The sequence below is a fragment of the Aricia agestis genome, chromosome 2 (genome assembly GCF_905147365.1).
Source record: "Aricia agestis chromosome 2, ilAriAges1.1, whole genome shotgun sequence".
Lineage (NCBI taxonomy): Eukaryota > Metazoa > Arthropoda > Insecta > Lepidoptera > Lycaenidae > Aricia > Aricia agestis.
The window spans coordinates 5,789,361-5,803,865 of NC_056407.1; the positions used below are offsets into that span (position 1 = coordinate 5,789,361).

General features: G+C 36.1%; 1 protein-coding gene across 4 annotated transcripts; it reads right to left on the minus strand.

Moving 5' to 3' along the window:
- Window positions 1-4,308: 4,308 nt before the first annotated feature.
- On the minus strand, window positions 4,309-14,295 carry LOC121739721. 4 transcript variants are annotated; one of them, XM_042132267.1, is made up of 8 exons: window positions 14,211-14,295; window positions 12,903-13,044; window positions 12,464-12,636; window positions 11,345-11,448; window positions 10,312-10,463; window positions 6,191-6,265; window positions 5,990-6,105; window positions 4,309-5,867 (listed from the first exon to the last, which is right to left on the minus strand). In XM_042132267.1, the coding sequence occupies exons 2-8, from the start codon at window positions 13,033-13,035 to the stop codon at window positions 4,830-4,832; spliced, it is 1,791 nt and encodes a 596-aa protein (XP_041988201.1). In that variant the 5' UTR covers window positions 13,036-13,044; window positions 14,211-14,295; the 3' UTR covers window positions 4,309-4,829. The 4 variants fall into 4 exon arrangements, with proteins under 4 accessions (XP_041988201.1, XP_041988202.1, XP_041988203.1 ...); XM_042132268.1 differs by lacking the exon at window positions 14,211-14,295 and adding an exon at window positions 13,842-13,865; XM_042132269.1 differs by lacking the exon at window positions 14,211-14,295 and adding an exon at window positions 13,698-13,721.
- Between the last annotated feature and the right edge of the window lie 210 nt (window positions 14,296-14,505).

Sequence of the window (14,505 nt, forward strand, 5' to 3'; positions counted from 1 at the left end):
CCCAAAACGGTTCAAATATGAGATCTCCGCTGAGGTTCTCATATTTGTGCCGCTTTAGGTTTTCTGCCTGGTTTGCGGGTTCCCTGAACATGGGACGGGGCAAGTGTGTCGACACAAGTAGCGTCCCACACAAGGGCCCGTCCCACATTCCAGGGGACCAGGGTCATTCCATCGGGTCTCTTGCCATCGTCGCGCGCCAAACCGGAGGGCTCCAGTATAGCTGGCATACCGGCAGTGACAAGAGCCCGACGAATGAGGTCATTCAGGCTGTGATGCCGCGAAAAGCGTCCAGCGCTTCGCGAGCAGCACAACCCGTGGTGACCGTAACTGTCTACGTGCGCACCGCAAACACACTGATGGGGGACGACATGGGGAGTACCAAGACGCAAGGCAGTGGCTAGGCGGAATGTGTTACGGTCCAGCAATGTTCCGGTGTTTTTAGATGGTAGTTCCTGCAGCCAAGCTCCCGATTCCCACCTCTCCACAGCCAAAAGTCGAGCCCGTTCTGCGACGCTGGTAGACGTGTTTAACAGTTTATTACGCACTAGTTCGCAGACGGGCCCGTCCCAGAGCTTGTGGGAAGATGTGTTCTCGAGGACCTTACTGCCGGCACTAGCAATGTCCCAGGCATCCTTGGCCTCGTCAGCAAAGGGAATAACTAAAGGGCAAGACGAGGGTTCTAAAATTCTGGCTATAATTGCGCGATTTGCGTGGACTGAGGACAAGTACGCCGGTAATGCTGTGTCTGATGTTTTTCGTATTCCCAGGCCACCGAACCTTACGGGGAGTGTAGCTTGGGTCCAGGAACGTTCATCAAATTTTATGTTTAAAATTGTGGAAAGCGTATGTCTTAGAGTGTCATCTAAACTATGGAGAAGTTGTGGAAACTTCCAGAGCTGACAACACCGCAAGACATACGTAAATTTGAGGACGAATAAACAAAATCGAATCAAAGTAAATGCCATGTGACTGTTAATTTGGAGTTTCAGTAAAATTTCGTAATTTTCCATTTACCTATATAATCCGAAAAGGAATCGGCTAGAATGGGTGAACCCAAGAGAAAAAGTGAATCCTTTTCAATTACTGATAATTCTGGGGCGACGGACTTGAAGCTGGATGTTATTCCGTCTCTGTCCTCACAATCATCAGGGATGAAAAGCTCACACTTCGCCAGGTTCAGACCGAGACCTATAATTTGGAATTCGCGGATTAGGGTCTGAAAATCGGAAAGAACTGTAGATGCGTCGCTGGCAAGTGTCCCGTCATCTAGATACCACACGTTGAACTTGGAATTAGGAGCTCGATGACCGGGTGAATAGCTAGACTGAAGATTGCTGGACCTAGAGGGTCGCCCTGTTGACAGCCAACTTCCGATTGGATTAGATGTTCCCTGTAAATAAGTTTTGTGGGCTCTTGGTAGCACTGCAGCATGAAGGGCAAAATGGTGGGGGCTTTAGCCTTTATTTGTTTCAACATGGCGACCCTGTCTACAGAATTGAAAGCGTTCTTGATGTCCACCTTTAGGTAAACACTGTTGTTGGAATTTTGAATGAGTGCGAAATGAGTGAACGGCTGCCTCACAGCCACCTTTGCAAGCAAAACCAAGTTGCTAAGGTTGGAAATAAGATGACAGGGCATTTATGGACCTACAGGCTATCTTGGCCGTGAGGCGCCGGTATGTTGAGCCGACAGCGATCGGACGAATGCCACCATCTCTCTTCCTCAGCGCGCAGATGTTTGCTCCATACAGGATGTCTACGACTTCTGATGCAACCTGACCACGAAGCATCAGGTTGCACAAGTTCGTGATTTCCTGCAGGAGTTTCTCTCCGGCATCCCCGCAGCAACCGCTGGTGAGATCCTTCAGATGCTGAGGGGTGATACCGTCGAGACCGCCTGCCGAACCCGGAGGAAAAAACATGATAGCTCCGCGAACAGTGTCGACTGAAGTTTGAAGGGGAGCTGGTGCCGCGTTATTAGTACTAGAAAAGTGCTCAGATGACAGTTGAGTGGGGTGTTTGCTTCGTAAGGCCGCAACGGTTTCTGGGGAGTTCGGAGCAATCGTGTCGCTGGAAAAGAGCAGCCGCGCAGCGCCCTTAGTATCTCCCTCACCAATTTTATTTTCCACATTCTTAATTATGTTATTTTTTGTTGAAGATGAAGCAGATAAATGGCACATTACTACTTAAAATATCCAAAATTAAAACAAAACAAGTTCTGAAATCAAATTTCAATTTATTATGAGATTACATAATTTCCACTTCATAATATTAGTATCCATCCAACATCATTTGCATAGTAATGGTCAACCAAAATGTTGGCACGCTATAAACTTCGTGGTTTTGGTGAAGTAAATACTACCGAGTACGGCAGGGTAATCACGTATCTTGCGACAGGTAGGCAACAGGCATTTTACAGCAGATATGGTGCAATATCTGCTTCTTATTCGTCGGAAGATACGTAATCGCCCTGCGAATTAGGATTTTATACAGCGTGTCAACAATTTAAAACTTAAATGCCATTCCGAAATACTTACAAAATCTACAGTATTTGTCTAATTACATTTTCTAAGCAGAGGTAGGCGAGCAGCAATTTTTAGCGATACAAATCACTGTGCGTGCCGATAAAATATATCATTGGCAAAGAAGCCTACCTCTGAAACATTCTATAGTAGAAAAAGCTTAACGAGATTTTGGTAAGTACCTATATACATTTATGAATTTTGCTATTTTTTTCCTTAGAAGACACAACTTTTTAAATTACAATTGTGCAAAATAATATACAGGTACATCTGTTAGGCAGCATGTCCTCGGCCTTAGAATTTACTATTCTCTAGCATTATTCGACGCTATAGCTAACACACAGGTCTAGCGAAAACACATTCTTTAGATTTAACAAGTTTTTTTTACCCAATATAGTATAAAATTGTGATTGTTAATTATTTATATTCAAATACAACTGTTGGAGCATAATTAAATAATATTGGGACTAGAGATGTGCAGAAATCCATAATAATTGCCCGAAATAGCCGCAGGGTCATTTTGTATCTTGCGATAGCAATGCAACAGGCGAAAATTGTACAATAACTGCTGTAGATCGCCTACGGCATTGTTGTCGCGACACATGATCATCCTACTGGTCACTTTTGCTACTTGTATATCCCCATGGATAAGTGCCCAAAAACGTCCAATATGCTAGAGTCCAAGTCATTATTCTTCACATCCCATCTAAGGTTTTGAGGAATAATGCTATCCCACTCTAGCAGGTTTCTGTAAATATCTTCGTCGCGGTCACATTGTGACTTTAATCATGTTAGTTCAGAATAATTTAGAGCTAGTATTAATATTTAGCTTTTTGCATCATGTGTTACCGAATTCTCATTTGAATTTAAATCAATTGTTGTATTAACAACGGCTGGGTTTAAAAGTAAACTGAAGCTCATTAAAACGAAAGCTGTGTTTACAAACAGATTTAGAATATTTCGAAATGCTATTTGCACATCCTTAGCTAATCTTCAAATGGTGTAGTTTCATATTTCTGAGGAAACTAGCTTGCTTTGCTTGCTTGCTTTAAATATATAATTTTATCTCAATGAGTCCAAATATCATTAAGTTTTATTACTTACTTCCCTACGGTACACATTACATTAATTTCTTATCTTAATTTATCCTAACCATTATAGTAAGTATATGTAATGTAAACTAGTAACCGCCAGCGGTTTTGTTCAGTCTATGTATCATGCTTATGGTATTGTTAGTTGAGTCACCTGCATCATATTTTTGGTGATAAAAAAATATACATGTATCAAGTTTAGCTTCTATTTCTGAACGAAATTAATATGTCCATAACTCAAGATTTACATTCGAAGGCGCAGCATATAAACGCAGATGACTCCAACTCGTATCAGATAACTATACTCTTATAATTATTTATTTTTTTGTCATGATTTTGAGGTATGTGATAAAATTCTAATGGAAAAAATATAGCTCCGCCGTTTTAGCGTTTGTCTGGCACACACACTAGTGAATCAATATTTTCAAATTTACACAAAACCTTATGCCAATTACATACTATTTTTAAACCACTAAATTTTGCCTCATATTCAAACACAAATAAATATAATTTAGATTGCCTAAAATAATCTAATATTGACTAATTTTATCTACAAAATTATGAGCATGTTGAATTATTACAATAAAATTCACATTGAAAACTAAAATTTAAATGAAAATGAATCTCCTTTAAGGAACATAATATATTTTAGACTTATTAACTTTTTAAATAAAATGATCTAAATATGAACTGAGATTTGAGCAGGATTGAAATTTACTACTAGTCTTTATTAGTAGTAACAATACATATTAGTGTATGTGCCATAAATATAATTTCTTTTATTAATGAGCACAACATTTTCAATATAGATAAGAGCTAAAATTTAATTACTATAATTGTAGTAAGTCAAAAGTGTAATCCCATAAATATGGTTTGTAATATCTTTATAAATTATTATTTGGTGGTATATTGAGGTGTGTTAACAAAACTTTATGAATTTGATACCTTTAATCCTGTATTCAATTTGTTTATATTGTATTTTTATAAATATGAAATCATTATCTAACATTTTGAATAGCGAAAAAGTTTCACAAATAAAATGTGTGTGTATGTCTAAAATACATATAAGAGTGCTCACACATACAACAGAATTTGCCATGTGTGTAAGTACTCTAACTTACTTTTAATTTTACTTTAGTTAAAAATCCAGTCAATAGCGAGATCTAGCTTTTATAAAACACACTAGCACCATCTGTCGACGCTCTGAAGCACTGTCACTAACTGTATTCAATGTCGCATCTGTCGTCGTGATCCCAGTACTTTTGATTCCGCGGGACATCAGATACGTGTCTCCTTGGGGGTGTCTTGCCAGAGGTCCCATCTTCCCCACTGTTACGTCTATTCATCATCGAGTTTGCTTTAGAGTCTCTCGAGCTTCGTGATGTGGATCTTTTCTCGTCTTTCTTATCATCCTCTGAATTAATATTATCCCTGGACCTCTGCCTTGTCCAATTTCTTCTGTTTTTATTGGGATCTTCTTTTGTTTCAGGTTTTTCTACTCTCCAGTTTTCAACCACGCGTCTCGTGTTTGCCGTTTTCTGAATCTCATTATTCACCCTTTCCGGCTGCGTCCTCTCGTACTGAGGTACAAATTCCGACGGAGGAAAATTATTTGAATTGCTTTGCATGTTCTGGATGTAAGTTCCATCACCTTGCTGTAAGTAGCTAGGGTAATTTTCTGGGAAGTTATAGTTTGGTGGGGGGTAGTCGGTGGGAAAATTTTGCATGTTTGGTGGTAAAACAGTAGGGTTAAATACCGGTTCAGCTTCCTCTTTTTTGTCATCTGCTTGCCTCCACGAGTTCAAATCGTACCGCTTGGACAAGCTCGTTTTTCCTGTCCATGTGTCAAACTCTTGAGCCATCTGCTCCTGGCGCAGGAGACCGGCACCCGCTCCTAAAATCGGCCTCAACTTAGGTTTGGTGTCCTCCTCTTGGCTTATGTTAAGTTGCGATAAATTTTGTCCAACTTTATCTTCTAGACTAGAATTTCCCTGGTATTCCTCTTTGGATTTCTTCCAGGATCCGTATGTGACTTCACTGTAGCTATCATCAGTGGTGAGCTCGAGATGAGCCGCGTAAAACTGTTGCAAAGTGTTCGGTAGCGGCAGGAACTTGTTGAGGCATAAATCAGCCGACAGCAGCAGCCAAATGACGCTGACTGGCGGCGGAGTCAGCAAGCGTAGTCTGATGGATATTGACAGTTCATCCAACTCCTGTGACAGCACCGTCAGAAGTTCTCTGCCATTTTGCATCAACTGAAAAATTAAAAGATATTTAAAGCATTTGTCTTCAAAATGTTCATGAACTTGAAACAACAAGAATGTGTTTTTAGACTGTGAAAAATAAAATTTATATGTATAATGTAGTAATCTAATACCTGTGTAGCGAGACTTCTGTGTGCTCGCAAGTCGTCACTGGCCAGCAGAGCGCGCATGTACTGCAGCAGAGGACTTGCTAATATGTGGACTTTGTTGCCATTGCACAATCTAGCCTCTGTAAAATAAAAGATGTAACATTAAACCTCAAAACTGGTATCAAGTATTAAAAAAAATACATATTTTAAAAACTATATTTTTACCTGCAAAGTAATCCCCCATAAGATTTGTTGCATTTATCAAATATATCGGATTAGCGCGCTCCAGTATATCCAGTTCTGAAAAAATAAATAACACCTGTTACTTTATTCCTTAGGGGGGTATTACATTATCATTTATATATGATCATATATAGGATCCAATATATATGATCATTTGATCATATCTGTATATTACATTATCATATTTCATTGATCCAATTTACGTCATATGTGGTTTCAATAGCCAATGGAGAGCGCTAACGCTGACAGGTATTGACGTCAGGGTTACTAGATCTCAGAGAATTCGATTTGTCAAAAGACATCGTTATTTTTAATATGGCTTGTTTTTTGTTATTTCAGCAAGATTATCCAAGTATATAATTAGAAAAATAATTACATTACATTATTTGAAACATATTAACGAACAAGAAATCAAAAACTCTTTTTTATATTAAATAACTGGCAACACCTATTTCTATGACCGTATTGGATCCAATCTCTCAGCAAATGTCAAAAATCTTTGATCAAGGAAGAAATGAATCATATGTCTATATTAGTGATGTAACGAATGTTGGATTTTTCAGATTCGCGAATGCGAATGCGATTGCGAATATTTATCTTCGACATTCGCGAATGCGAATGCGAATATTTTAAAATTTCAAAAAAAGCGCGCGTAAAATGTTCGACAGGTTTGACGTTTCGTGTCGGCTATGTTTAAATTGAACATAACCGAACCGATATTGCCTATAGTCTGTCAAGAAAGTGAAGAAATTAAAAAGTGGCAACATCGTAGTGTCATCCCATTTTTCTTAGATTGATTTGAAAGGGAAAGACACTAAGATGTTGCCACTTTTTAATTTCTTCACTTTCTTGACAGACTATAATGAATGAATTTAGTCACAGAAAGTTCATTCTAAAAGTTTTGTTTTGAGGTTAGTTTTATGTCTTATGTTTCAAGTAAGTAATTGTTTAGTTTTTTAGTAAATAGAAATTGTAAACTTTATTTAAGAATGATAGTAAAGTAATAATATACTACTAAATGAATGCAAACCTTACATAGTTGTAACAAGGCTGATTAATGTTAGATTTGATAAGATCTCTGAAGTTCTTTTTTCATAAATGACTAATGAGGCTTTAATTTACAATGTAGAAGTATGATTTAATAAAAATATCTAAGTGTTATCTATTGTATTATTATATTTCAAATGCATGCATATAATAATTTCCTTTTTGATTATTAAAACATTCGCTAAATATTCGCATAATTTTTGCGAATGCGAATGCGAATATCCGTTACATCACTAGTCTATATTACATTATCCAATATCATTGACTCAATGATCTCGGATCCAATATATGTATATGATAATCTAATATCCCCCTTATAGTAGGGGAGGTAGTGCTATCGTTTGCTAAGTCATTTCATACCGACCAAATTTTTGTCCAGCGGTAGCTTAATATTTATCAATCAACATAATCAGCGTCAGTCGCCGCACCCGTGGTGGAATGTTAACTGAGAGTATTTCAAAGTTGTAAAAAAAATAATTGCGAAAAGTGATTTTATACCGAATGAAAATTTTATGGATGATTATTGAGGTCATGCTTAACCAAAAATGCACCGTCAGCCGTATCGCAGACGGGGGATTCAACGTCAGTCGCGTTACTGAACTATGTTAAAAAAGTTAAAATATAAAGTCATTTCATACCGTACAAAATGTATACAGGTGAATGTTGATACCTTTTTAATAATAAAGACCACCGTCAGTCGTTAATATGCGGGTGGAAAGCCCGTCAGCCAGCGATATAAGTTATAACCAATATAGCCCTATTTCGCGCTCAATGTATCCTAGGGCGTCGCGTAGACGACATTTACACCTGCAAATATTCAGCTGACGGCGATTTTCATTTGAATTAACCATTAAATTGTCCCACATAGCAATTTTAAGTAATTAATTCGATAGTCAATATTTGTGAAGAAGAATTATATACATTTTACTTTAAAAGCGCCATCTGTTGTTATATACTCAAACTAAAATAACACCTACCGAACCTAAACGTGTATAATCTAGATATGAAGCTTTATTGGGTGCGAATTGGGATCTTTTTAATGTCAATTCAATACGATTCCCAACAACAACTTTGAGATACTCTCAATTTTTATTCCACCCATACTGGAGTAGCTGACGATCAAAACTCTTATGTATTAATAGAATAGTATTATTGTTACGATTTTCGCTCGGTATGAAATTACTTTTTAAAATGAGCGCGACCTCCTATACTATTAGGTTCTAAACACTAGGCTGAATTACGCCAGCGTAAATTCCGGCGCGTTTACGCCGCATACAAAATACGGGCCGAGGGGTGACACACTATTACGTCGCGTTTTGTATGCGTTTGACATTTGCGGCGGAAATTACGCCGGCGTAATTCAGCCTAGTGTGTTTAGACGCTTACGGTATCGGTATTATTATATCTTACGAGGAAACAAAATACTGTTGGCATTCAAGTTGTTTTTATGACATACCAAATTATTATCATAATAAAATGCAAATAATATTACATTTCGCAATGATCACTGATCCGAAAACAATACTTTGTTTATCAAGTAAACATGTCTTAAATATTTTTTGTAGTTTTTAAAAAAACTTGTTTGAGATGAATAGGGATGACGACAAGGTCAAAAATTAATTAATTTTTAGGATTCCGTACCCAAAGGGTAAAAACGGGATCCTATTACTAAGACTTCGTTGTCTGTCTGTCAGCAGGCTGTATCTCAAAAACCGCTATAGCTAGACTTCTGAAAATTTCACAGATTGTGTATTTCTGTTGCCGCTACAACAACAAATACTAAAAACAAAACAAAATTAATAATGAAGGGGGGCTTCCTCTTCCATACAAGAAACGTGATTTTTTTGGCTTTTTTGTGCTCGATTCCAATTATGGTAACAATTAAACACTTGAAATGTTTATAAAATCCTTTATAATATTATGTGTACTTTAATAATTAATAATATTTAAAAAAATATAAAAAGTCGGCCAAGTGCGAGTCGGACTCGCGCACGAAGGGTTCCGTACCGATACAGAGCAAAAATGAGCTGAAAATTGTGTTTTTTGTATGGGAGCCCCCCTTTAATTTTTATTTTATGTTAATATTATTATTGAATGTTAAAGTACACATATAAACAAAGAATGTGTGAAAAATTCAAGTGCCTACCTCTTGCGATTATCGATATAGAGCGAAAAAGGTCGAAAAAAATCACGTTTGTTGTATGGGAGCCCCCTTCAATATTAATTTTGTTTTGTTTTCAGTATTTGTTGTTATAGCGGCAACAAATATACACAATCTGTGAAAATTTTAGAAGTCTAGCTATTTAGCGGTTCTTGATATACAGCCTGGAGACAGACAAACGGACAGACAATTAAGTCTTAGTAATAGGGTCCCGTTTTTACCTTTTGGGTACGGAACCCTAAAAATTAGGCGGGCTCCCATACAAAAAACACAATTTGTGGCTTAGTTTTGCTCTATAACGGTACGGAACCCTTCGTGCGCGAGTCCGACTCGCACTTGGCCGATTTTTTTTAATAATATACTATTTAATAATATAATTTAGACACAACAAAAAATAAGTATTCCCAAAATTTGAGCATTTCCAATCCCATAACTTATGTATTTATATTTTTTTGTTATGAGCCTTCAAAGTTGGATAGTCAAGTTGATTTTTTTAGATAAAATTTCTTAATATACTATTCGATAAGTGCAATTTATAACAATTTTTTTTATGAAACCACTTTCATAAACGCAATATTTAACATAACTATCAAACAAAATCGATTGACGATCAACGCGGCAAGCAATCGCGCTTCTAATAAAATGCCATTTTATGATATAGGCTACAGGATTTATTTTGCTCTACGCTACTATGAAGCAGCGGCAGCATGGGTCTCTAGAGTTTAAACTTGGATAGATTAGTTTTAGGCCAATGTTGGTAGAAAATTAAACCTGCCATGTCATAAAGTCGCATTTTTTTTATTTTGTTGGTCGCGGTCGCTTGTCGCATTGATCGAAACGGTACTTTAGGACGTAAGTATCCACAAAATAATATCTTTAAAAAGTAAAAACTTACTTGTAAACGTCCCCTGCATGACCACATTGAGTAGCGGCGCGCGTAACAACTGCTGCCGTTGCTGACGTGTAAACGACGCGCCAACGGCAGCCAGGCGACGCGCCGTCGCTCCGCTCTGCAGGGCTGCCGCACGGAAAGTCGCAAATGCACTCCTGCAAAACACAAACAACTGTGAATAAAATTGTCTAAATTTTATAGTAGGTAAATATTAAGCCCACAATATGTATTAAAAATATTTTAGAGCCATTTAGTTGAATCTGTAGCTAACTCAATGGGTTCTATTGTTGGGACTTCTAGGTCAAGAAATACCTAAAACATTTTGAAATTATATTTAGCCTCATGTCTTTATTTATTAAACAGTACATACGAGGGTGGGATGAGAAGTAACTAGCCTCTGCTATTTAAAATGTTAACATTTAAAAAATATGCATGTAATTTTTAAATTCGTGTCTCTGGCCGCAAGAATTGGCTTCGGCCTTCACTATCATTAAATAGAGAAAACATAGAAATGGCTGTATGGGCAACGCTCCTGTCCCGACCGGGACGAATTAAAAAAAAAAAAATGTCTCTGGCCGCCTGTGTACTAAATTTGAATTTGCTTCTTCTTATGCCACAGTAAAAAACTGAGTTTAAACGCAGTTGTGTATGTGTCAAAGATAAAGCCCGCCCTGGATGTCCAAAAAACGTCACAACTCCGGAAATGGTCGGGAAAGTACATATTATGGTTTTTTGCAGACCAACGATTGAAGTTATCTGAAATAGCAGACACTATAAATATCTCAAAAGGGTGAACACAACATATTCTAAATTAGGAATTAAATAGGCCTTGAAAAAATTCACTTTAAAGAAGGCATTACTGCTGCAGTAGCTTTAGAACTAAGATAGAGTAAGCGCATAGAGGTTCACAGAGACTATATTGAAAAATAAAATTAATTTTATCACGGAAAGTTAAGTGTAGAAGTATTAGGCTAGTTATTTATCATCCCACCCTCGTATCTATAAACAATGTTAAGATATTTAGTTATTTCCTTACTGCAGTCTAGCTTCGTCAGGGCACATGTTGGTGACGGATGTCTCAAACTGTCTGAGTTTCCTGTTAAACTGTATGCCATCCTCCCCAGGTGAGAACTGTTCCAACTGAAATAACAATACAAAATAATTTAAATTTTGTTCCATAATTTTTATGAAGACATTAATTTTTTTTATTGTCATATTAGATCGTTTTTCATGGATTGAAATATATTCTTTGTATTATAGAAAGAGTCACAATTTATAAATCAAGAAACTAGAATTACTGAAAATTGGGAAGAAACAAAACAAAAAAAATTTGGTACACATTATCTTGTCATGACAATAAGAAAAAAAGGAACATAACACTCCTTTAACCATTTCAAGTAGATTTTAAAAAATCACACTACAACATAAACTTACTCGACAATCTAACATGATATTAGGAATCTATACTAATATTATAATTGGGAAGAGTTTGTTTGTTTGTTTGTTTGAGCGCGCTAATCTCAGGAACTACTGGTCCGATTTGAAAAATTCTTTCAATGTTAGATAGCCCATTCATCGAGGTAGGCTATAAGCTATATTATATCACGCTAAGACTAATAGGAACTAAGAAATAGAAAAAAATGTGGGAAATTATATGAAAGGGCTTATTTGAACGCGCTAATCTCAGGATCTACTGGTTCAAATTAAAAAATTCATTCAGTGTTAGGTAGCCCATTTATCGAGAAAGGCTATAGGCTACATTTTATCACGCTAAGACTAACAAGAGTGAAGAAATAGATGAAAATGTGGAAAAAACGGGGGAAATTATATGGAATTGCTTATAATCTTATGAACTACTGGAGCAATTTTATATTATTTGGCAAACATGAAGAATAGACCACGTGAAGGGACATAGGCTATATTTTGCTGCAAAATGTACGGTTGCGTGAAATTCCTAAATTACGCAAGCGAAGCCGCGCGGAACATCTATATATAATATAATCGTAGGAAAGTCAATCCTGTATATTGAATATTTTTGTAAGTACAATAAATAAAACTTGGGATGCGATCTACTATCATGCTAACGCGGACGAAGCCGCGGGCAACAGCTAGTACATAATAATGTTCACTTTCTAGCGAGTACAATATATCTTACCAAGACCAGCAAAGGTGCATATTGCTCATCAACATACAAGAGATCTTTTAGTATGTTTTCATCTTCATTAGTTACCCTACTTTTATCAACTTTCTCTTTAACCAGTGGTTTCTCTTCTTTAGCATCTTCATATTTGGACATATCAATTTTGTTTAGGTCAACTTTTGAGGGATCTGTAAGAGAAAACAATAAACATTAATGTTTTATTTGTAAAAAACAATTTATCTGGGCACTATAAAAGCAATTGCCAAAGAGAATATAATCATTACGGCAATTGCAATAAATAATACAATTGTATGACAAGTCCACATACAAATGTGACAGCTAACTTGACAGATATGTAACTTTTTTACAACATTGTCATCACATTTGCATTGTATTATAGTTGAATAGGGCTGATTGAACTTAAAATCAGTTGTTTACTAAAACAATATACAACCTGTTGCCCTCGGGCTGAGTTCCGATAATGTTCTAGCAGCGTTTAGCTCTTCGAGCTCTGGGTCTCCTGGACGGGGATCTCTTTGCTGGAGATGGTGCCGGCCCGAGTAACCTCTACCACGACCTGATGACATTTTGCTGATCTAGAAACATATTTTTTAAATAAATTAGTTTGATACAAGATTATTTATAAAAGTATACTGCCTTATCTGTAGAGATAAAAAATATAATGATAGTAAAAAGAAACATTATCTGTAAACAGAAAAAAAAATACATACTTTGTTGAAGTACTTAAATAATATCAAATGTTGTTATCAAAGAATAGAGCACAGTAAAGCTATTAATAAAAACCATCTTTCCCCTCTTTATTCTTACTCGATACAGGAAACTTGCATTTACAGATTGATGTGGCAGAAAATGAAGTTTTAATTTGTTGTTAGACTGCTACTAGTTTTCCTGTGTTACAAAATATAATTCAGCTACAAATACAATACATACCAAATACTTTTATGCTAAAATGCAGCTACAGGCAGTAATGGTGATATATTATGTGACTCATTTGGTAATAAATAAAGCAGAAAATGGCTTGGCAACTATTTTATTGTTCGCCACATACTGTTGCATTTAAAATTATACAAAAAAAAATAGGAAGTAAACGACGTATAAATACATGTAATGACGTCTTATGAGAATAACCTCTTAGTAAATGAGCTTATTACTAATGAGCGTGAACTAATCTACTACAACACAGAAAACGTAACTTAATTACTAGTATCGAGATAATAAAAAAGCTAACTTTTATGTAAAGAATAGTAATTCATAGAAGTCCTTGTTTGTAACGTAAGGTATCAATAGAACATAAACACTTCTCGTTGTTTACGTCAATGGAAAAATACTATCACAGTTGATGCAACGTCAAATAAATCTATATTGACCTTACTAGTAATTGCAGCGTTTAAGTTAAAATCATCTGCAAATAACATCGGGATAGTATCGCGATGTAGATTAAAATTGCGAACACATAGCCGCGACGTACTACAAACTTTTAATACAAACAAGCGGATCGTAGGTATTTATAATATTGTACACTTCTTTGAATTATTTATTTATCCACTATCAATAGTTAATATTTCAATGATTTTAATATGATATATTCCGCTGCTACCGGTAATGTTTGATGACGATTGACAACTTTGTATTCGGATTTTTCCTTATTGATTTCGGTACGCCATAGTTGAAACTTATTGTATTCTCTTGAACGTAGCTTAATATTAATGATTAAATAATGATTTGTAACATTTTCACTCACCAATATGTTATCACTCAAACAACTATTGTTTTATTATTTATTTTCTAGTCGATTCGCGTTGCGGTTGTCATGCATATCACTTCCATATTGGCATAGATTAGAGACTAAAAATCAAAATGGTGGCGCTAGGGATTGACAAACATTTTTTCCGATTTTAGTCTATGACTTTTTTCATAATCACAGACAGAAACCCGTAAAAATCGTAAAATTGGACTCTTTTTTTTTAAACTAGAAAAATAGTAGTAGCCCTAGCCTGTATCAAGTAATCACTGACTTAAGAAACCAAGCCTTATTC

What these genes read in the sequence shown, in the direction of transcription:
- LOC121739721 (XM_042132267.1), bottom strand. Translation starts at nt 13,035, where the DNA reads ATGTCATCAGGTCGTGGTAGAGGTTACTCGGGCCGGCACCATCTCCAG. An exon ending in CCTGACGAAGCTAGACTGCA is followed by an intron (nt 10,464 to 11,344) that starts GTAAGGAAATAA and finishes TGTGTTTTGCAG; the next exon opens with GAGTGCATTTGCGACTTTCC. An exon ending in CATGCAGGGGACGTTTACAA is followed by an intron (nt 6,266 to 10,311) that starts GTAAGTTTTTAC and finishes TTATTTTTTCAG; the next exon opens with AACTGGATATACTGGAGCGC.